The sequence below is a fragment of the Lissotriton helveticus genome, chromosome 5_1 (genome assembly GCF_964261635.1).
Source record: "Lissotriton helveticus chromosome 5_1, aLisHel1.1, whole genome shotgun sequence".
NCBI classification, from domain to species: Eukaryota; Metazoa; Chordata; class Amphibia; order Caudata; family Salamandridae; genus Lissotriton; species Lissotriton helveticus.
The window spans coordinates 1,892,646,395-1,892,669,477 of record NC_136065.1 but is presented as its reverse complement, the minus strand read 5'-3'; the positions used below and the strand labels follow the sequence as shown (position 1 = coordinate 1,892,669,477).

The 23,083-nt window shown below is 45.3% G+C and overlaps 1 protein-coding gene across 3 annotated transcripts in view; it reads right to left on the bottom strand.

The window, feature by feature from the left end:
* Positions 1-4,605: 4,605 nt before the first annotated feature.
* Positions 4,606-23,083, bottom strand: part of STAT3 (signal transducer and activator of transcription 3) — a 397,539-nt gene continuing 379,061 nt past the window's right edge. For 2 of the 3 annotated variants that reach the window (XM_078645389.1, XM_078645391.1), the window contains exon 24: positions 4,939-5,132. In XM_078645389.1, the coding sequence (XP_078501515.1) occupies positions 5,077-5,132 (56 nt within the window). In that variant the 3' untranslated portion in view covers positions 4,939-5,076. Of the gene's footprint in view, positions 5,133-23,083 lie in introns of all 3 variants that reach the window. The other variant, XM_078645390.1, reaches the window with a different exon arrangement.

The following is a 23,083-nucleotide window of genomic DNA, read 5'->3' as shown; positions in this document are numbered from 1 at the left end:
GGTAATCACACGGTGTAACGGGACAAACCTGGGATTTGAGCATGGCAGACCTTTGACGATGTGTCTTGAACAATGACACAAAGACCCTATCCCACACAATAGGATTTTTATGTAATTTTCCTCAATTTACACACATTACCTATTCATTAAAATGGTCTGACATTGCACTTGCGAATAAATGTATGTTTGCTTATCGTTTCCATTTTTTTGTTCATGCAACTACAGCTTTATCAAGATACTTTATCACAATCAGGCCTTCTACCCTTAATTCTTCCACTGCAATTGAACTGCAATGAAAATGAAACAACGTGCTCTACTGTGCACTACAAATATAAAATGCAATATGATCCTTTATGGATGAAATCGTTGGTAGGCGCAAAGGCTTGGAGGAAAAAAATTGAAAAAAAACTAAATTCATAATACGTATCTTCTCACCACAAACCTACATTGTGACCGATTTCAGCTTTAGGAGGCACAAGATCATAGAGATGAACAATCTATTTAAGGTGAAGATACGGTCTTATTTTTAAATGCAGCTTTGTAATACAATATGTAATGGAAAGTCTTCTACAATTTCTGAGACCGGAGCCACATGTATTACTCCAGCTAATTATCACGAATAGGGATTAAAAAATTGGAGGAATTATTTACAGTGACATTACTCCCAATTCAGATCCACAGATCTATTAGCAAATTGTACAGATAGATAAGTTAGTTCTTTACCAAGAAAAAACATTATAGAATAATCTAATTGTGAACCTGTACAGACAGTTTTGAATTTGTGGTGTCTTAAGAAAAAAACAATCCACTTGTTCTCAAGCTTTTGAAAAGCAAATATATTTGGGTTAAAACCGTTCATCTGACCTCATTCCAAGACGTTTTAGCTTTGTTAAAACTCTCACTTAACTACTTTTATATAGCCCAGGCTGTAATACAATGAAATCACAAAAGGTTAAACATCACTGGGATACAGACATTGTGGTACATACCATACAAGGCTCCTGCCTTCAAAAAATATTTTGCAATCAAACATGGGTGACACATAATTAGACATTAGACACAGTAACTTCTAGGTGCAGGACTCCCATTCGATTTAAAGTGGAAAATTTCAAAATGAGGTCTGATCACGAAAATCTGTTTTTTTTAACTCGCATTTCAGCACATTCCTCCTCAGTCAGAGCACTTTGTTTCTCAGGATAAATTCAGCTTGGTTTTTGCTAATACAATACGTCTGAGGACATTCTTGGCTGCGTAGGTTTTCTACCGAACTTGTAATAACAATTCAACTTCAAACTCCCATTTGTGAGTGAAAGACTATTTTCAGTAAACTTGTAATTAGGCCCTATGTGAATGAAAGTGCTCTAAAACTGTGGCCAATTGGAATATGCATATTGGGGGAAAGATAGAGGGGTGTGTGGGGGAGGGGTTTACACAGCACATATTAGTCTAGAGGAATCAGCATGGGTTCATGCAAAGTTTTTATACATATATACAGTATACATTTATCCTAAACTGTCTTTGAAATCAGTCTTAAAATAAACCCTCGATCGTACAGAAATAATATATACAAAAGCAATCATTAGAATAATACTACCTAATTTCTTTTAATTTGCAAACTATAACTGTTTATAACAGAATTTAGATAAGGCACACAAATTATTTTGTATTTGGAAATAAAAAATGGTATTGAGTTGTGGGCCAAAACAATCTAACTAGACTGCTATTTCACTGGCAGTCATGGTAAGGTGGTCAAGCTAATAGAGACCTTATGGTATTATAATTGGCCTTCTGAGAAACCATGTGTGCGCCAACTGCTTTCAAACATTCCATAGAAGGGATATATATAATTAGAAAGCCTAATGTACGTACTACAGAATCCTTTTTGATTTAAGGAACTGCTGTAAACTCACCATTTACAACTTTGCATTTTATTTGGGTCTCATCAGCTGAGGTTTTGAATCGCTCATAAAAGTCATACTTAATTTCTTCATTTTATCCATCCCCTTTCCTGTTTCTTGAGGAAATAAAGTACAGACTATTTTAAACCAGATCTACTCTCAGCACTAGCATTTTGAAAATTCAATGTTCTCCTCATAAACAGGATTCTGCATTATTTTATGTTCTTCTTCAAAATCAACTTGCAGCATTTAGCTTTGTGGTTAACATTTGAGGAATCTGGTAGTATTCAGCAAAACCATCACGCTTGCTTTGACCCTTATCGTTTAAGTGATGTGCACTGAGGAGGTCTCTAGAGAAGTACCAGCTTTTGATAATAATGGGGGTACTGGCATGTCCCTGGCACATGTTAGTGATGATGGAGTATTCAAAAGTTTTTAAATGTTTTCAAGAAGTTGGTCCTTAATGCTCATTTCTTTTAATCTGCATTTTTTTTACATAGCTTTTGTACAGTGGTGCATCCAAAGACCAAGTGCCTCAAAATAAAAAAAATACGGGCAGGCAGTTACCAAGTGTGTCATTGCATGGGCACGGTTTATTACCATTTTTACAACATTACCTGGTCTCCTGCTCCAACACTGATCTTTAGTTTTGCCTGTTTACGTTATCCTTACCTATTTATGCTAAAGGAAACAAGAGGATAATGAAAAATATCTCAGGACCTGCAAGCTAACATCATGCCAACTTGAAAGATTATGTAAAATAAGTTATCACCAGCATTCTACATATCACTAGGGATATTATTTGAGTTTCTTTGCTGGCTTTACTTTACAAATCAAATATTTTTGTATTCCGTACATTAATTCCTTAGGGTCAACAATCACACTGTGTTGGGGAGCACAGAGAGAGAGTTTAAATATCTTTTCTAGCTTTGAAGTTCCACTCGCTTTGGAACACAAAAAATTGGCAACACACTTCACATAAGAAAACAAAACACATGGAAATATATTAATGCAAAACATTTTTGCATAGCATATTGTAGTTCCAAAAAATCATTTCCATTGCATCGTTGGATAAAAGGTCAAATAAAAACTTGAACCACTTTTTCAAACTCACCCCATGTCAGTGTTCCTTGTAGCAGGGCATCCAAGTGGACATTTGCTTTTAACCACTGTGGGATTCATAGAACACCACTACATACACAACTGTACTGGTAACTGCATTACTGGGAAATAATTCTTAACATATTTGTGTAATGGATTTAATGTCAATCGACTAAAAAGGCACAATTTGTATCTTACACTTACATAATAAGTGATCGTCCATCTAAGAACTTGGTTTACAGCAGCCAATTTGGCTCCTTGCTATTTCGAAAAATGATGCCTTTTGTGGTCTTTCTTACCCCTAATTTGGGTAGACTAAAACACCTTTAATAGAACATCAACAACATGTATACTACAATAGTGGGCATACAAACTGGTACTTTGGTTTTGAAGAGATTTATAAAAAAAGGTTTATAAATATGAATTTATAAGAAATAATATGTTTGCGAAAAGTTGGAAAGATTTTTACTGCTAGGAGCTTGGTTAAGGCCCTGCCACAAAGGCTAGAACAACTATGATGCATCTGTTTGAGAGGTATACAGTTATAAAAAGAAACAACCAGGAACACAAATAGACAACTCAAGAACCTGATGGTCAACACCAAGTGAATACAGTTGGTCTTTCCTGAAGATGCACACTATGTTCAAAATCTTGCTTCAGCTGCAAGTCAACAAGTTGTAAACCAAAATCAGTTTTTGGAAAAAGCTAGAAGTTTATGTGAGCACTGACAGGTTTGCAAAGTAACTTGCCCAAAAGTAGAATCTTTTATAAAGCGAGGGAAAGTGTTGGCGGGAATACCTGAAAACAAGGATTTTTTTTCATACTCTCACAATAGAAACCATTTTCTCAGTGTAAAACCACTGAACTGTCACTGCATAAGATGCAGAACCAGATCTTTTCGCAATAGTAAAGTTGAACCCAATGAGACAGATAACCTTTTCTCACATTTTTCCGTTGAACCATTTCTTGGTTGTGCATACAATCACCACATAACTAAGGCATCAAATGTACAACTGCAGTTGCATAGTCAAGAGTTTAACTTCATTCAACTGCTTACCTATCAACTAAACAAGAGAATCTGTATGCACGTTCCGGATGATGACTTTCTCCATGGCTTATCTGAATGAACAAAAAATAACAGCTGGAAAAATAAAAACTAAGTCTCCTTCAAAGCAATTCAGCTGGGATACAAATTTACATTAACATCAGAACATAGGCCAGGATGCTAAAGCATTATTGTACTTCCATACAATATTTGCTCTCCACAGAGATACATCACTTTTGCAATAGTTTAATGAGGTAAGGGGCAAATATGTTCATATTGTGACTGCCAGTTAGGGCATGGTGTGCTATGGCATATCTGCCAAGGCATTCCACGTATTTAAGGAACAGTGGTTCAGGGGTGGCCTAATAAGGTCCTTGAGAGAATATCTGCAGTGTATAATTAATTAACACTTAGGGAGCTGTTCCTTAAATACGTTTTCACCCCAGGTTCGCTTTATGGGGTACCCTTGTTCTCAAAATATAAGGCATTCCACAACATTTGGTCCAGATATCCTGTCACACCCTGAAGAGTTAAAAGCTGTGAAATGAGGAATTATTACCGATTTGTCTTATAAACAGGGATTGTGCAGTCCCCAACACTGTTTCTATTAAACATTCAGAGTTCAAAGATGAACTGTACCTCACAAATGTTCAGTAACAAAAGGAATAAGCAAGCCTTTCAAAGAGACTGCATCTACACAGAAGGCTATTGGCAAAAGTAACAGCATCAAACACATTAAAAGGCACTTGTAAAACAAAACAGGAGAAAAACATTTACAAGGGCCTATCCGCAGGTTCTAAACACATGCTTAATGGATGAGTGGTCACTGTCGCTGTAGACTGCGATACGTGGCTGTGCCGAACGTAGGTTTCACTGCAGGTAGGTAATTCAGAACATCTTGGATCCATGAAATAAACATGAACATAACAGGGCAGCGATGGGAAAGAACAGTTACAAAAAACTGCTTGGCTGAGACATTTTTTCTTTGGACACCCTAACAAATTTGAGCGAAGCTCCACCAAACACTGTATATCACATTGGAGATGATGCACACTCGGCGTTCAGCTCCATGTCAAAGGTAAGTGTCTCTGGAAAAAAAGACACAGGAAAAACATAAATATGAAATGTATCAACAGGTTCACAAGCTATCATCAGGAATAAGAAAAAGCTACATGGATTGAAAATAAATGGCACATAGTTTTGTGAAGCAGAAACATTTTAGAAGTGGCTGTTACAATTTGCATACAAAGAACTCCGGCTTGAGTAACTGGCCCTATTTATGGCTATATAACTATGGTATTTCTGTTATATTTATGCAGAGATTATTATAACCTTATTTTAAAAAAAGCTAAGTGCCATAATAGGTTGAGTCACAACGTTGGTTAGGTTAAGACCTAATCCTTCTTATTTAGTATGTAATTTCATTTCGTTATGATAATTTCAGAATGAATCGGACGGATGATATAAATATTTCACAAAGCAAACAATGTATACCTAATGTTACTAATTGATACACAATGTATTACACTGACAACATACTATTAGATGGAGATCTCGGATTTGAATTTACATTCATTAATAAACAAGTTACTTACCTTCGGTAACGATGCAACTGTAAGAGACAAATGCAGTTATAGATTCCTTACCTTTAGAATTACCCCCAGGCATCAGACTGGATCCCAAGATTTTTTCTATAGCAGTACCCCCACACGTCAGTAGGTGGCACTGGTGGACTCCATGTCCATCGTCCACATCGTGTTCACCGGGATGACGTTGCGGTGTCTATTTAGCCACTGCCCCCTGCGCGCTGACCTCAGTTCTGACATGACTTTCCACACCAGAAGCGCAGAGCCAACAAGACACTGACCACTGGTGCACATAACTAGGGCCCTGGAAGGAAGTCCCTATGCCTAGAAGTCAGTTCGCAGACCGGGGAGGATGGGTGGGGCGGTAAGGAATCTATAAATACATCTGTCTTACAGGTACATCGTTACCGAACTTAAGTAACTTGTTCATCTGAAGAAGACTGTAGTTATAGATTCCTTACCTTTAGAATAGATACCCCAGCAATGCCAACCCTGGAGGAGGGTCTGCGAACCAAGTGAAAACCAGAAAGTCCTGGAGTACAGAAGGCCAAAGTAGCCGTCTCTCCGGACTTGGCTGTCCAGGCAGTAATGTTTGGTGAACGTGTGCAGAGATGCCCACGTGGCCGCCTGACAGATGTCAAGGAGTAGAACACCATGCCCCAAGGCAGCAGTAGCCGCCGTCGCACTAGTGGAGTGGGCACGCAGTCCCACTGGGGCTTCCTTCTTTGCCAAGGAGTAATGGATTTTAATACATAGGACAACCCATCGAGAGATGGTACGTTTTTGCACAACCCGACCTTTCTTGATCCCCACATATCCAACAAAGAGTTGATCGTCCACTCGGAATTCTTTTGTGTGGTCGAGATAAAAAGACAGTGCACGTTTAGGGTCCAGACGGTGGAGTCTCTCCTCCTTGGAAGGGTGCCGAGGTGAGAAGAAGGTGGGCAAAGTGATGGTCTGTCCTATATGGAAAGAGGTAACCACTTTGGTAAGAAAAGAGGGTCTTGTTCGGAAGGCAAGAAAAGGAGATTTGGAAAACAAAGCCTGAAGCTCACTCACTCTGCGAGATGGTCAATAAGTTGCTCGCTTTTTGCTCTCCCTCCCCTTTGTTCAGCGATCCTCTCTCCCTCACCTAAGAAGATTTTTCTGTGGTCCACCCCACTGTATTGGTGCTCCTATTGATATTGCCTCTCTGAATGGTTTTTATACATTTGGTACTTGAGGTATCCTTCGCATGTCTGTCTACGATGCTTTGATACTGTGCAATCATGTAACTTTACAATGCAATATTGTTTAATAAAGGTTTTTGAAATATAAAAAAAGGGTACTGCCTGGCTTACATTAGCTTGTTGCCTCGTTAACACATCTACACAATAGTGCTATGTGAATGTGTGCGGTGTAAATCATGTTGCTGCCTTACAGATGTCAGCTTGGGGAATATGCCCTAAAAAGGCCATAGTAGCCCCTATTTTCGGAGTGGAATGTGCTCTATGGGGTATTGTCAAGGCTATTTTCCCTTTCACATAACATGGTTGGATACATTTCAAGATCCATCTTGCAATGCAGGATTTAGAAATCGGATTACCTTTGTGTGGTGGCGAAAAAGCAACAAAGAGCTGTTTTGTCTAATGAAAATCTTTTGTTCTTTCCACATAATCTAGTAGAGCTCTTCTAACATCTGGTGTGTGTAGGGCTCGTTATGCTACAGAATCAGGTTAAGGAAAGACCACGGGTAACTCAACTGATTGATTGATGTGAAAAGCAGAAACCACTTTAGTAAGAAATCTGGGATTGGTTCGAAGAACAACTTTGTGTTTGAAGTTGAAAGAAAGGCTCTAGTATAGTTGGTGCCTGGAGTTCACCAACTCTCCTTAAGAAAGTGATTGCAATAAAAAAAGCAACCTTACATGAGAGAAATTTTTGTTGACACTTTTGCATTGGTTCAAAAGGTGGATCCATTAGCCTCATAAGGACTATGTTCAAGTTCCATACTCGTGCAGGTGGAACTCTTGGTGGTATCACTTTTTTTAGTCCTTCAATGAAGGCTTTAGTCAATCCAGACTGCTGTAAATGTAAAAGATAAGATGATGTTTTGCACTGAAGCATCAAGCATCAAGCATATGGTTATTGTTACATTATATAACAAATCGTTTCCGCTTTGCTGCATAACATGCCCTAGTAGTAGTTTTCCTAGCCTCCTTTAGGGTATTCATACAGTCTGGTGGTAATTGTAAATAACCAAACTCTATGACCTCAGGAGCCAAATCGCCAGGTTGAGTTCCTGGGATTTGGATGCCTGATTACTCCATGGTTCTGAGTGAGGAGACTGGAGTTGAGGTGTAGCTTTTGGTGTGGAACTACTGAAAGCTCTAGCAGGGTGGTGAACCAAGGTTGACGCGCCCATGTGGGAGCTATGAAAATGAGTTTGAGGGATAATTGTTTGAGCTTCCGAGCTACCAGCGGAATGAATGGGAGGCACGGAAAAGCATAGGCAAATATCCCAGACAAGTTCATCCATAGGGCATTGCATTTGAAGAGCGTGTGCGGGAACCTGGAGGCGAAGCTAGGGCATTTTGCGTTTTGAGCTGTGGCGAACAGGTCTATGTGAGGAAATCCCCATTCCTGAAAGTAGGGAAGAATAATCTGGGGATGAAGTTCCCACTCATGGATTTGCTGTCTCTGTCTGCTGAGAAGGTCTGCAATTTGATTGTTTACTTCTGGAAGATGTTCTGCTAGGAGATACATTTTGTCATGTATGGCCCATTTCCAAATGGCTTGTGCTAGGCGTGACAGTTGGAGAGAGTGTCCCCCTCCCTGTTTTTGTATATAGTACATAGCTGTCATGTTGTCTGTGTGGACTGGGATAGTTTTGCCTATTAGGTGAGTTTGAAAGGCTTTGAGCACTAGAAACACTGCTAGTAGCTCTAGGTGATTTATATGGAGGCTCTTGTACTTTAGACTCCATAATCCTTGGATTGTGTGACTTTGTAGGTGAGCGCCCCAAACAGTAAGCGATGCGTCTGCTGTTAGCACGGTCTGTGGAACAGGGTCTAAAAAGGGCCGTCCTTTAGATAAATGTTGTGGGTTCCACCACTGCAGAGAGCAATGAGTGAGGTCATCTACCAACACTAGATCGGTCAACTGACCCTGCAACTGGTTCCACTGACTTGCTAAGCATTCTTTAAGGGGGCGCATGTGAAGCCTTGCGTGGGGAACAATTATAATGCAAGACGCCATCATCCCTAGCAGTTGCAAGAATACTTTTGCTGGTAATGATTGGTTGGGCTGAAATTGAGTACGAAGGGACTGAATGATGAGAATTCTGACTGTATTGGGAGAGGGTAGAGCTTTCTGAGCATCTATTGTGGCTCCCATATAAGTGTGTGTGTTGAAGGCTGTAAATGAGACTTCAACACATTTACTGTAAACCCTAGCTGGTGAAGTAAGTGAATAGTGGTTTGAGTGTGTTCGAGACACATCTGGCAAGTGCTGCCTTTGATTAGCTAGTCGACCAGGTATGGGAAGACATGGATGTGTTGTCTTCTTAGATGTGCTGCGACTACTGTCGGGCATTTGGTAAATACCCTGGGAGCAGTGGTGACTCCAAATGGTAGTACTTTGAAATGGTATTGATGACCCCCCTATCATGAATCTGAGGTATTTATGATGAGCGGGATGATTTGGAATGTGGAAATATGCGTGTTTTAAGTCTAGAGTAGACATAAAATTGCACTGCAGTAGAAGTGGGAGCACTTGTTGAAGTGTTACCATGTGGAATTGCTCAATGTATGTAGAGGTTTAGATGTCTGAGGTCTAGAATAGGTCTCAAGTAGCCGTCGTTTATGAGGATGAGAAAGTACAGGGAGTACACACCTGTTCCTTGCTGTTGTAATGGCACAGGTTCCATGGCTCCTTTGGACAGTAGAGATTGGACCTCTTGCTGAAGCAAATGTAAATGTTCTGGTGACATTTTGTGAGAACGTGATAGAATGTTTGGAGGTTTGTTGGTAAGCTCCAGGCAATAACCATGTTGGATAATTCCTAACACCTATTTGTCTGTGGTGATAGATTGCCAAATGGGAAGGAATTGTACAAGATGTCCCCCGACATGTTTTAAATGATCGGGGGAAGTGTAGGCAAGTCACTGCTTGGTGGGGGGAAAGGGAATTACATGGGGTAGAACACCTGCCTCAACCCTTGTTGTTGCTGCCTCTGTATCTTTCTCTAAAGAAGCCTCTTCTAGAGGAAGATTGAATTTTGCCTTTGTAGGAGGCGGCAGTATTGTCTGAGGTCATGGTTTTCAACCCTCCATGGTAGAAGGAGCAACGAAAGGAGCCCCGATTAGAGGGAGACTGCAGAGCTCCCATAGACTTGGCTACTTCTGGGTCTTTTTTCATTTTTTCCTATAACGTATCTATTTCGAGCCAGAAGAGATGTTCCTTGTCAAAAGGAGTATTTAAAATAGACTGTTTTACCTCAGGTTTGAAACCAGAAATCCAAAACCATGCATGTCTTCTTAATAACACACTAGTGTTGATCTCTCTAGCTGCAGTGTCTGCAACATCTAAAACGCATCTAATTGAGGAATTGGATACGAGCTACCTTCATGGACTAAATCCTGGGCTTTTGCTTTGTGCTCATCTGGGCGGTGTTGTAGTAATTGCTCCATCTCGTCTCAGTCTGCCCCATCATATCTGGCTAGCAGTTCCTGCGCCAATGATTTGCTGCTTGGGCGGCTACTTGTTTACCAGAGGCGTCTAATGGTTTTGACTCTTTGTCTGGAGGGGGAGCATCTCCAGTAGTTTGTGACTTGGCCCGTTTACGGGCATTAGAGACCTCCAAGGAGTCTAGTGCTAACTGCTCATTAACCCCTGCCGCAGCGCTAGGGGGGCCGCGCGGCGCTCACAAGCTCGTGACGGAACGGCTCCGTTAGGAGCCTCGGGTGGGCTGTGCTTATGACTGAGCTTTTCCGTCACGGCCCTCCCCGCTCAATAGAACGCGCCGCGCCGAGCGGGCCGTGACGGAACCACTCCGTCACCAGCACAGCCCACCTGAGGCTCGTGACGGAGCGGTTCCGTTACGAGCATGGGAGGGGTTAATAAAGACTGGATCTGAGGGAGCAGACTTGTATTTTGTATCCATTCTGGGAGGGCGAATGCGAGAAAGCACTGGATCTTTAAAGATATCATCGGCATGCCTCATCATACCTTTAAGCATAGGTAGAGTGTGGCCATCCCTGTGTGCGCTACTGAGCATTTCAAATAGGAAATCTTCCTCTAGAAATTTCTCGTGTAACTGTACCCTATGATATTCTGCAGCTCTAGATAGTAATTCTACATTGTCGACAGGAGGGGAAGGCTTTGCAGGGTAAAGATCTGGGTAGTTATCTGTTGTTGAATCCATGTTCTAATACTTCCAGGGGTCTATTGGTAAAGTATTGTCCCGGACCCCCATCTCCATCATCTCCATCATCATCATCATCATCATCAGGTGGTGGAGAGTTAGTTGGTGTAATCAGTAAATGGTGCAAAGATGGAGAAGTTGGTGTAGGGGAACGTGGCGGAGGAGGAGGGATTAGTACCTACATTCTTCCTCTTCATAGGCTCAGGACCTAGCTAAGGAATTTTGGGGTCCCCGATACTTGGGTCGTTCTCATTTTTGTACTTGCAACGGATCCTACGTATCCGTTCAAGATTTTTTATTCTTGGGTCACTTTTCTGGCAGTTGAAACGGATGACATTCTGTTTCGTGACTATGCTTCCACTGCGATGCCGGTTGCGTATCGTCCATATCAGACCCTAGAGGTTCCGCTATCAGCTTGGCAACACCGTATTTGGTTTAATGGCGCCCTTCCTCACTCATTTACACCGGCCCGGTTTGGTCCTTTATCAATTGAAGGAGCCTCATGGCCGTTGTTAGCTGGGTATGCACCTCAACCGCTAACAAACGATAATCTCGATGAGATGCGGGTGTTGCACACTTCTTTAATTTGTGTACATAGAGGTGTTATACAGTTCGTGTCGCATTCTTTTCAGGCACTCCAACAGGGGTTGTCGCACACCCGGCAGGGACTGGTGGTGTGACTATCAGTCCCGTTATGGTTAATTCGGTTATGGGTAAGCGTCCGACAAATAAGGATGAACTGCCTTATTGGCTTGCCGAAAAGTTTGGACAGCTTGAAGCTGTTTTTCCTAATATCTCTCCTGTTGAGAAACATCAAATTTGATCAATTAGTTTCCCTCAAGATTTGCTTCCAGAGTTAGCTGATTGTAACACCTGGAGAAAGGTGTTTGCAGCTGTATACTCTAAGTGTTTCGGCACACCATCAATGACTGTGCTCCCCCTCCATGAGAAAGTCTGTTCAGGATGAACACGGCACTGAAGCGGCTGTGTAATTGGGGATGCGTCTGGTGGGAGTATTCGACGTAGTGGCTTATACGATCCTTGCTAATGTCAATGGCGATATTGTGAGCTTTCAAGTCGCCAACGGCTTGGCAACCGTCCCTGAGATGGACAAACCACGCAAATTACCAAAAATTATTGCAAAGGCTTATAAAACCATTGGTCGCAATAGTTAAGGAAACAAACCGTTTACTGAATCGCAAACACAGGCTAAGTCTCAGCCGAAGGTCCCATCTGATACAGATGGGCACCCAGTCTTTTCTAAAAAGACTGGAGAAATAAGAAAAAGGGGCAAGAACAACAACAGAAACAAGGTTCCTGTGCTAGTTCCCTGACTCGAGAATCTACTGAACGTACTTATGACTTGTGCGACTGTGCGAAAATTATGACTCCTGATAGACTTCAAGTCCCTGATCAGCGTTCTTCTCATTCTTCACAGGACACATCCGGCTCTCAAGCTGGTGGTGGGGATTGCCAGGATCGTGGCAAGAGTCAGCAAGTTCCAAGGGGACGTGATCAGTCTCGCCAGTTTGACGGCAAAGGGAAACAGGAAGAGCAACCACGTTTCCGACCCCCTTTTCAAAAGAAAAAAGTTCCTGCTTTAACAGCGAGATCTGCCTCAGACAGTGAGAACAAGATTACTGGATTGGACTTGGGCAGTAACCCTGCTAGACAGAGCAGCGGAAGTTGCAATAGTGCGGGAGGCACTACGTCCTTGTCTTGAGGCGACAGCAACTGACACATTTATTACTGTAGAGATAGCCAACACACGGGTAGCCCCCCGGATCGGCTAAAGTTAAAAGTTTTATAAAGTGCTCGTAGACCAAACTGTTTCTTGGGGCGGAGGACGGAAGTACGGGGGGGGAGAGAGGGGGGTGCCGCCTATTCGGCGAATGCTCGTGTGAAAAGCTGAGTCTTCAAGGCCCTGCGGAAATCCATATAGGAAGTAATTGTCTTAATGCAGTGGGGAAGAGTGTTCCAGAAGGAAGGGGCCAAAAAAGAAAAACTCATGCTACCGTGTTTTTTTCCTTCTGAAGCGGGGAACGCACAGAAGGTGCTTAGAAGAGGACCGCAAGTCTTGATTGGGGACGTAAGCTTTAAGTTTAGAAGTGATGAAGGCAGGCGCTGTGCTAGTAAGAGCCTTAAAAATCAGACATCCCAATTTGAATAGGGAACGTTCAGAGAGCGGAAGCCAATGTAATGTTTTTAATAATGGGATGGCATGGTTGTGTTTGGGGAATTTATAGACTAACCTTGCAGCCTGGTTCTGGATTAGTTGGAGACGGCGGAGCTCGTATGCAGGAATACCAGCATACAGAGCATTTCCGTAATCCAAACGGGATATGACCATGGCTAACAGGATAAGTTTCAATGCTGCAGTAGAAAAGAAACAAGAAACTCTACGTATAGTGCATAGCTTGAGAAAGCAGGATGACACCACCGCACTAATTTGGGAGTGCATGGAAAGATCACTGCTAACTCTAACACCAAGGGTTTTAACAGAAGCAGAAGGAGAGGGAGGGGAGCCCAAAGAAGAGGGCCAAAAGGAGGAATACCAGGGACTGGAGGCCCCACCGGTAAGCATCAACTCGGTCTTATCGGGGTTAAGTTTAAGATGGTTGAGATTCATCCAGTCACCGATAAAGGTCATGATTGATTGAAGAAGGAAGAGAAGAAATATTGAAAATGAGTTGAAGGTCATCGGCGTAATTGAACACCGTGACATCTAATTTCTGAAGAGCGGAAATTAGAGGAAAGATATAGAGATTGAAAAGAAGAGGAGAGAGAGACGACCCTTAGGGAACACCGCAGGTGATAGAGCGCGGAGCAGCAGAGAAGCCCGCCAACTGGACCGCCTGCTGACGATTCTCCCAAAACAAGGTAATCCACGCCAAGGCAGATCCCCGAATGCCCGCGCCCTCGACACGATCGATCAAGATGGTATGATCGACCATGTCAAAGGCAGCGGACAGGAGAACCAGGGCCTGAAAAGAATTAGCATTGGCACTGCCTCTAAGCTCGTCCAGCACCGAGAGGATGACAGACTCTGTAGGTTGCGCCAGACGAAAGCCTGCCTGATGGGGATCTGGAAAGTGCGTGTTCTCAATAAAGGAACTGAGACATGTTGTGACATGACTCTCCAAAGTTTTCCCCAAGAAAGGGAGCAAGGAAATGGGACGAAAGTAGAAAGAGAGGACGGATAAGCCCCAGCCTTCTTCAAAATAGGAATATTTTTTGCGGATTTGAAGAGGTCGGGGACCGTCCCCTGTAAAAGGGAGTTGTAATGGGCAGGACAGCTGTCAGAAGGGGACCCGGATTTAACTTTGGTAAGTAAAGAGGAGAATGTTTCCCCAGAGATCGGGGGGAACTGCTCCAAGAGATGAGGGTTTAGGGGGGCTCAGGGCAGGAAAAATTGGGTAAAGGAGGGGGGGATATTGATTTTGATGATTTTATCAATGAAATAATCATTTAAAGAATTACAGAGGGCTCGCGAAGGAGACGGCTTAAGGGTAACTCTGTCGGAGATCGACAGATCGTGAACAATAGAGATAATGTCTTTAGGCTTATTGGCAGAAAGAAGAATTTGAGAAGTGAAGTAGTCCGATTTAGCCTGCAAGATCAATCAATCAATCATGGACATTTGTATAGCGCGCTACTCACCCGGTAGGGTCTCAAGGCGCTGGGAGGGAGGGGTCCGCTACTGCTCGAAGTGCCAGGTCTTGAGGAGCTTCCTGAAGGAAAGGTGATCCTGGGTCAGCCGGAGGTGGATGGGGAGGGAGTTCCATGTCTTGGCTGCCAGGTAGGAGAAGGATCTTCCCCCGGCGGTGGCTTTGCGAATGCGTGGTACGGCGGCGAGGGCGAGGCTGGTCGATCGTAGCTGGCGGGTGGGCGCGTAGAAGGTCAGGCGTTGTTGAGGTACTTGGGGCCCAGGTCGTGGAGGGCCTTGTGTGCGTGGGTGAGGAGCCTGAACGTGATCCTCTTGCTGATGGGGAGCCAGTGCAGGTCTCTCAGGTGGCCGGAGATGTGGCTGTGTCGGGGGACGTCCAAGACGAGTCGTGCGGAGGCATTCTGGATGCGCTGGAGTCTTTTCTGAAGTTTGGCTGTGGTTCCGGCGTAGAGGGTGTTTCCGTAGTCCAGTCGGCTGGTGACGAGTGCCTGGGTGACCGTCTTCCTGGTTTCGGTGGGGTTCCATCGGAAGATCTTACGGAGCATGCGCAGGGTGTTGAAGCATGATGATGAGACGGCGTTGACTTGTCTGGTCATCGAGAGGGAGGAGTCCAGGATGAAGCCCAGGTTACGTGCGTGGTCCGTTGGCTTGGGAGTGGTGCCCAGGGCAGGGGGCCACCAGGAGTCGTCCCAGGTGGAGGGCGATTATCCTAGGATGAGGACTTCCGTCTTGTCTGAGTTCAGTTTCAGGCGGCTGTTCTTCATCCACTCGGCGACGTCTTTCATCCCTTCGTGAAGGCTGGTTCTGGCGGTGTCGTTGGTGAGGGAGAAGATCAGCTGGGTGTTGTCGGCGTAGGAGATGATGTTGAGGTTCTGTTTGCGTGCGATGGCTGCGAGAGGGCTCATGTAGACGTTGAAGAGGGTTGGGCTGAATGATGATCCTTGTGGTACGCCGCAGATTACTTCGGTGGCTTCGGATCTGAACGGGGGGAAATGGACTCTCTGGGTTCTTCCGGCGAGGGACGAGAGGATCCACTCCAGTGCCTTCTCTTGGACTCCGATATTACTGAGGCGCTGCACTAGGGTGCGGTGGCAGACAGTGTCGAACGCCGCAGAGAGGTCCAGGAGGATGAGGGCCGCTGTTTCCCCGTTGTCGAGCAGGGATCTGATGTCGTCAGTGGCTGCGATGAGGGCGGTCTCGGTGCTGTGGTTGGCTCGGAAACCGGACTGCGAGGGGTCGAGGGTGGATTTCTTATAATCGTTTAACAAAGTGAGGTACAAGGATTTTAAGGTCAGGCTATACCTCAGCCTCCAGTGTCGCTCGGCCTGCCTGAGAGCCAATTTTTTAGATTTTAGCTCAGAGGTAAACCATCTATTGGAGTCATGAGGGCGCCGCGTCCTAAGACGTTTTAAGGAGGCCGACTGCTCGCAGGCTAAGGAGAGCCAGCTGTTAATTGCGACAGCCTGAGAATGGAGAAAAAGGTCAAATAGTTCGGGAGGTGAGGATGAGAGGGTGGAACAGAGCGAAGGTATGTCCACTCGTCCCCAATTTTGGGCCCAAATATTAGATGGAAGCGGAGATTTGATAACCTACCCTAGGTCAAAGGAAAATGAGATAAGAAAGTGATCAGACCAAGGGCATGGGCTGATAACAGGAGTAGGGATGTGCAGATTAATTGACCAGACCTGGTCCAGGATGTGGCCAAAAGTGTGGGTCGGGGAATGTATGTGCTGAGAGAGATTCAAGTTGCAAAGCTGGTCAGTAAATTCTTTGGAGAGAGGGTCCTCCCGAGGATCGGAGGGCCAAAAATTAAAATCGCCCAACACCAAGACACGGGAGTTATTTACCACCAACATGGCCAACAATTCCTGGATTGCCTGGACAAAAAGAGGCATAGACTGTGGCGGGCGATAGACAAGAACACAAGTTAAAGGGGCCGTGGTAGAACTAGAACGAATGACAAGATAATCAACCGCTACAATCGTATGGAAAGACAGAGGCAAGAACTGAAAGTTAGAATGAATGATTGTAGCAACACCACCTCCGACCTTCCCCTCCGGGCGGACGGAGCGTAAGATGTAGTAAGGCTCAGGGATTGCTGCTAATATATCTGGCAGGGAGTCAGATGCGAACCATGTTTCAGTAAGAAACAATATGTCTGGTTTGACAGTGCCTAAAAATGTAAAAAGTTCAAGCTGGTGTTTTACTGCCGAACGAGTGTTGCAGAAGGAAGCCTAACACTGGCGTGGAAATAGGCCGAGCCATAGAGGGCTGAAGGGGCATATCTGCCATAGCGTGGGGCAGGAGGTGATTCGGCTGGCCTAAGTGAAATGAGGGGAAGCCACGGGGCTGGGGTTTAAAATGCCCATGTCCTTGATGCGTAGAAGAGTAGAATCTGGGAGAGTCCAAATACCCTTAAGTGCAGCTAGTTCTTGGGAAGCATATCTCGAAAAATGGGCATAATGCCTGGCCCCTGATCCCGGCCAGCCGCGGACGGGCGCAGACGGGCTTGCCTTTGGCTGTACTAAATAGTTTATAATATTGAGGGTGACATTGAGAGTGTTATTCCTGGGATTTTTTTGGGAAAAGCTGACCGCTTCCTTTGACATTTTGCTAGCAGAGGCGGACTGGCCCCTACCTTTTGTGCTGCCCGCGGCTCGCGGGGATGACATGATACTTCTGAGTTTTTCACGTTACCTTCCAAAAGAGCATGCAGAAGCCTTTGCGGCTGAGTGGGCTTTATCCCTTGCCCCGGCTGTGTACCGTAATCAAGGTTGCTGGACATACATTTGGTTGACTCTGTTTTTAATTTTTCTTTTTATGTCCATTGGGTTTCTCACTGTATTTTTTCAGCTCATCAATGGTCACTTGCCTAAACGTTTTGCTGCAAACTTTATCGATGGAATTCTGGCCCCACATTCTTCTTCGCACATCCTGAAGCGTGACCAGACTCTTCTTAACATTTCAGCATTCCCTGTTTCCGATGGTATTGTTTGGGATAAAGTGGGCTTCCAAATTCATGGTCCTACAGAGCTGATTAACGTGCCGTACGTGTTTAGAATCTCTATGGATGATGTGGTTAAACAAGACATTTGTTCAGATGATTGGTAGGTGCATGCGATTTAAGCTTTGTTTTCAGATTTAAAATATTACGCTGCTTTTGATGCAAAAGACTTGTATATGAATTCTGCGAATTATGCTGACCGTTTCTACATTATGGCCATCACTTCATGCACAAGACTATTGCATTACGTCCTGTTGTAAATTACACTCAGTGGGAGCATTGCCCCACGCCAGTATAGGGCAGCTCGAAAACATTAAAGAAGTTTACCTACTTCACAGAATTTAGCCCATCCAATACTGAATTTTTCTAATTTAAAATGAATAGTCCCTCATCTCAGAAGCTCTTGTTGACGCATAGTAAATTGATATATTCTTCTTCCTTTCACCATAATCTGGCAGTAAAGGGTTATGACCATTGGAAGGAAGCCATTGATCTAAAGTCAATTTGTTTGGGGATCTAAAGAATGGCAGGTGTAGGGCTTCGAAGCCCTCCTTCGTACATGCCTCATTCCCACTCAAATGCTATTCTTAAAAAATACCATTTACCAAACCACATGTTTTGGTTTGGCTACTACTAAACAAATGAATGCCTCAGCACTTCTGACCTTAGCAGAATATAATAATTGGCGCTTACACACAAATTATACCATTAAATATTTACAGAGTTTATTGAAAATATTTCATTGAATGCTTCTGCAATGGATCCCTTGGGTTTGTTAGTCTGGCCTAATATTTCAAATGCTTGCCAACTCAGTTTTCTTAACTCTAGTTTAGGTTATAAACATTCAAGACCCGACCCTAGGTTTCTGATTCAAGTTAAAGTTCAAGTTTAAATTTGTATAGCGCACTATTCACCCAGTGGGTCTCAAGGCGCTTGAGGGAGGGGAAGGAGTATTACTTATCAAATATCCAAGTTTTTAGTTGTTTTCTGAAGGTGAAGTGGTTCTGTGTGAGGCGGAGGTGGATGGGGAGGGAATTCCAGGTCTTGGCCGCTAAGTAGAAGGATCTTCCTCCCATGGTGGATCTTTGGATGCGTGGAATGGCGGCTAGGGCTTGATTGGACGAGCGAAGTTGGCGGGTGGGGGTGTAGAAGGACAGGCGCGTGTTGAGGTATTCGGGTCCTAGGTCGTAGAGGGCTTTGTGTGCGTGGGTGAGGAGGCTGAACGTTATTCTCTTGTTGATGGGGAGCCAGTGGTGGTCTTTTAGGTGACTGGAAATGTGAGCTTGGCGGGGGATGTCTAGGATGAGTCTGGCTGAGGCGTTTTGGATGCGCTGGAGTTTTTTCTGTAGTTTGGCTGTGGTTCCGGCGTAAAGGGTGTTTCCGTAGTCTAGTCGGCTTGTGACCAGTGCATGGGTGATCGTCTTTCTTGTTTCGGTGGGGATCCAACGGAAGATTTTGCTGAGCATACGTAGGATGTTGAAGCATGATGATGAGACGGCGTTGACTTGTCTGGTCATCGAGAGGGAGGAGTCCAGGATGAAGCCCAGGTTACGTGCGTGGTCCGTTGGTATGGGTGCGGTTCCCAGGGCCGGTGGCCACCATGAGACGTCCCAGGCGGAGGGGGATGACCCTAAGATGAGGACTTTTTTGTCCGAGTTAAGTTTTAAACGGCTGTTCTTCATCCACTCGGCCACTTCTTTCATCCCTTCATGTAGGTTGGTTTTGGCGGTGTTTGGGTCTTTGGTGAGGGATAGGATCAGCTGAGTGTCGTCTGCGTAGGAGATAATGTTGAGGTTGTGTTAGCGCGCAATGGGTGCGAGGGGACTCATGTATACGTTGAAGAGGGTGGGACTGAGTGAAAATCCTTGGGGTACGCCGCAGATGACTTCGGTGGCCTCTGATTTAAAAGGGGGAAGGCGGACTCTCTGGGTTCTTCCGGCGAGGAACGAGGTTATCCATTCCAATGCTTTTCCTTGTATTCCAACATTGCTGAGGCGTTGTATGAGGGTGTTATGACAGACCGCGTCGAAGGCTGCGGAGAGGTCGAGTAGGATGAGGGCAGCAGTTTCTCCGTTGTCCAGTAGAGTTTGAATGTCGTCTGTTGCTGCGATGAGGGCGGTCTCGGTGCTGTGTTTGGCTCGGAAGCCGGACTGTGAAGGGTCGAGGGATTTGTTGGATTCGAGGAAGGCGGCGAGTTGATTGTTGACGGCTTTCTCAATGACTTTGGCAGGGAATGGGAGGAGCGAAATGGGGCGGTAGTTCTTAAGTTCAGTGGGGTCTGCTGTAGGTTTCTTCAAGAGGGCGCTGAGTTCGGCGTGTTTCCAGCTTTCCGGGAAGGTGGCGGAGTTGAGGGAGCAGTGGATGACGTCTCGAAGATGGGGTGCGATAGTGGAGACTGCTTTGTTGAAAATGTGGTGGGGACATGGGTCGGTTGGCGATCCTGAGTGGATGGTGTTCATCAGGCGGATGGTGTCTTCAGTGGTGATTGGGTTCCAGGCGAAAACGTTGTTGGCGGGGGTTTTTGGTTTTGAGGTAGGTGGGGTGGGCTGGTCTCCAAAGCTGTTATGTATGTCAGCGATTTTGTTATGGAAGAACGAGGCTAGAGAGTCGCAGAGGTCTTGGGATGGAGTGATGTCGTTGGTGCCGGCGGTGGGGTTGGTAAACTCTTTGACGATGTTGAATAGTTCTTCGCTGTTGTGGGCATTGTTGTCGAGTCGATCCTTGAATGCTGATTTCTTGGTGGATCGGATCAGTTGGTGGTGTTTGCGGGTGGCGTTCTTGAAGGTGGCCAGGTTGTCAGTGGTTGGGTTTTTTCGCCAGGCTTTCTCGAGGGTGCGACAGGTCTTCTTGGATTTCTTAAGGTCATCATTAAACCAGGGGGCTTTTTTGCTGCCTTGCTTGATTTGATGGTTTTTCAGGGGTGCTAATTCGTCAGCGCTGTGGGTGATCCATTGTGTGAGGTTGGTGGCTGCTTGGTTTGGGTCCGATGATTTTGCAGGAGGGTTTTGGTGAAGCGATGTGAGGAGCTGGTCGGTGGTAATTTTATTCCAGTTTCTCCGGGGAATTGGTTGTGGGTGGTATTGGGTCGTAGTCTTTTTGTAGTTGAAGTGGACGCAGCTGTGGTCCGTCCAATGGAGAGCTGTGGTGTGATTGAAGGAGATGTGTTTGCTGGAGGTGAAGATTGGGTCGAGCGTGTGCCCGGCCGAGTGGGTGGGGGTGTCAACGAGTTGTTTGAGTCCGAGATTGGCGAGATTGTCCAGAAGGGTGGTGGAGTTGTTGTAGTTGTTCTTTTCCAGGTGGAAGTTGAGGTCTCCCAGTAGAATATAGTCCTCGGAGGAGAGGGCGTGAGGGCTGATGAAGTCAGGGATGTCTTCGTTTAAATGCCTCTGAGTGTGGTCTTAGGGTCGGTATGAATCTGGAAGTGAAGGTGTTCGGCGGTTGAGAGGTTGTCATCGGAACTGGTCGTGATGCGGATGGTGTTCTTATGAACGATGGCGATTCCTCCTCCTGTTTGGTTGATGCGGTCTTTTCGGATGATCTTGTAGCCGGCCGGGATGGCAATGGCGATGTCGGGCGCTGATGAGGCGTTCATCCAGGTTTCCGTAAGAAAGGCGACATCCGGCGATGTGGTGTCGAGTAGGTTCCAAAGTTCAATGGCGTGTCTGTGGACCGAGCGGGTGTTGAGTAGGATGCACTTCAGGAGGTTAGTATCGGAGCTTTGTTTGGAGTCTGTGGATTTGGTGCGAGTCCTGATGCAGTCGAACTTGCAGACGAGGCAGGTGAAGGGTCCATGGGAGTGTCCTGGGGCGGCTTGGTAGCATTCTGGGAGGCGACCGGGGTTGAGTGATGAGAGGGTAGCGAAATCGTATGTTATGCGGGTGGAGTGGGTTTTGCGGGGGCCAGGGGGTCTGGCGCTGGGCGCGGTCCAGGCGCGGACGGGCGTAGACGGGCTTACCTTTGGCGTGCCTTCGGGGCGCGACCGCTGCACGTGGACGCTGCGCGTCAGCTGATCTGACATAAGTGGAAAGTGGAGGGGGGGTGGAGCGAGGGAGGAGCAGCTGGGAGGCGGGAGCGGGGTGGCGAGTGGAGAGGGGGTCGATAGTAGGTGCTGTAGGGAGCGGGGGTGGGGCCGCGGGGGAGCAGCGGCTGGGAGCGGGGAGGGGAGACGGCCTGGGACAACAAAAATGGCACCAAACAACAACAAGGTGATGCAGGGCGAGATCGGGGCACAGAAAATAATTCAGGCAGCAGAAACGTGAAGCACAGTCTGGCACACAAATTAATCAATTTTAGCAGCAGCAAATGCGATCTTCAGCAATACGTGCTGCACAGGCTGGCACACCAATTATTTTAGCAGCGATCAGCAGCCAATACGATACCACAGGAGGAGAGATCGGGGGTACAGTCAGGCACAGAGTGTGGCAGCGCTACAGGATGGCCAGGAGCGGGTGGAGCGACCGTGTCTGACCAGGTCAGGGCGGTCACAGCTCCCCCTCCGCCTGGGACGACTCACATACTGTAACGACCTACTCTGTCGGTAAACTGTGTCAACAATGGTTACAGCACTCGACATTGTCGTCTGTTAAACAACATTTATCCTTACTATCAAATAATATTCATTTGGCCGATTTTGTCCTGGGACCGAGAGATGCTAGAACAAAGAGATGGATATATGCTGCTTACAATGAAATTTGGAAACTATCTCAAATTGAAGCAGCATCACGTTTGCGGGAGATAGACCAGGCAAACTTGGATATTTTTTTTGCAGTAGTCGACAACAGCATTAATACACTGTTTTCCCGCATTTATACATTAGATAATATTGTTTCCTCTGTTATTGACATTGTAGAAGATGATGTTTCACTGTTATATCATTGTCAAAATCAATTGCGCTCAGTAATGCAATTTGCTTGGACTTTGCAAATGTTGAAAATGGGTAAATTGCCATGGGATTTTTTGAACTCCAGAGCTTTATTTGCCCCGTTTAATCTGACAGACAAACAGCAATTCATGTCCATGAAAGATGCCACTTATACTCTATTGCAAATAGAAAAAATAGACCCTCTACCATTTTCTGAAGCGGAATCGGATTCTGCAGTTTGTTTAATCCATGGGGTTATGAGTTTGCCGTTTTCATTGTTTCCATTTACATCCTGTATAAAGGATTACCCTGTGGGCCGTTTTGAACCTCTTGGTGGTGCATTTTTACATGAACTGTGGTTTCTTCCTTTCACTTATCGATGTTTAAGAGACAACTCTGAGGATTACCTAACAGGGGACGATTGTTGTTCCACTGTAGGACATTCCCAAGTCTGTAAAAATAAACAGTTGCACGGAGCCTGTAACCTTTCAGCTCTGAATCTTGTGTGTGTTTTAAAA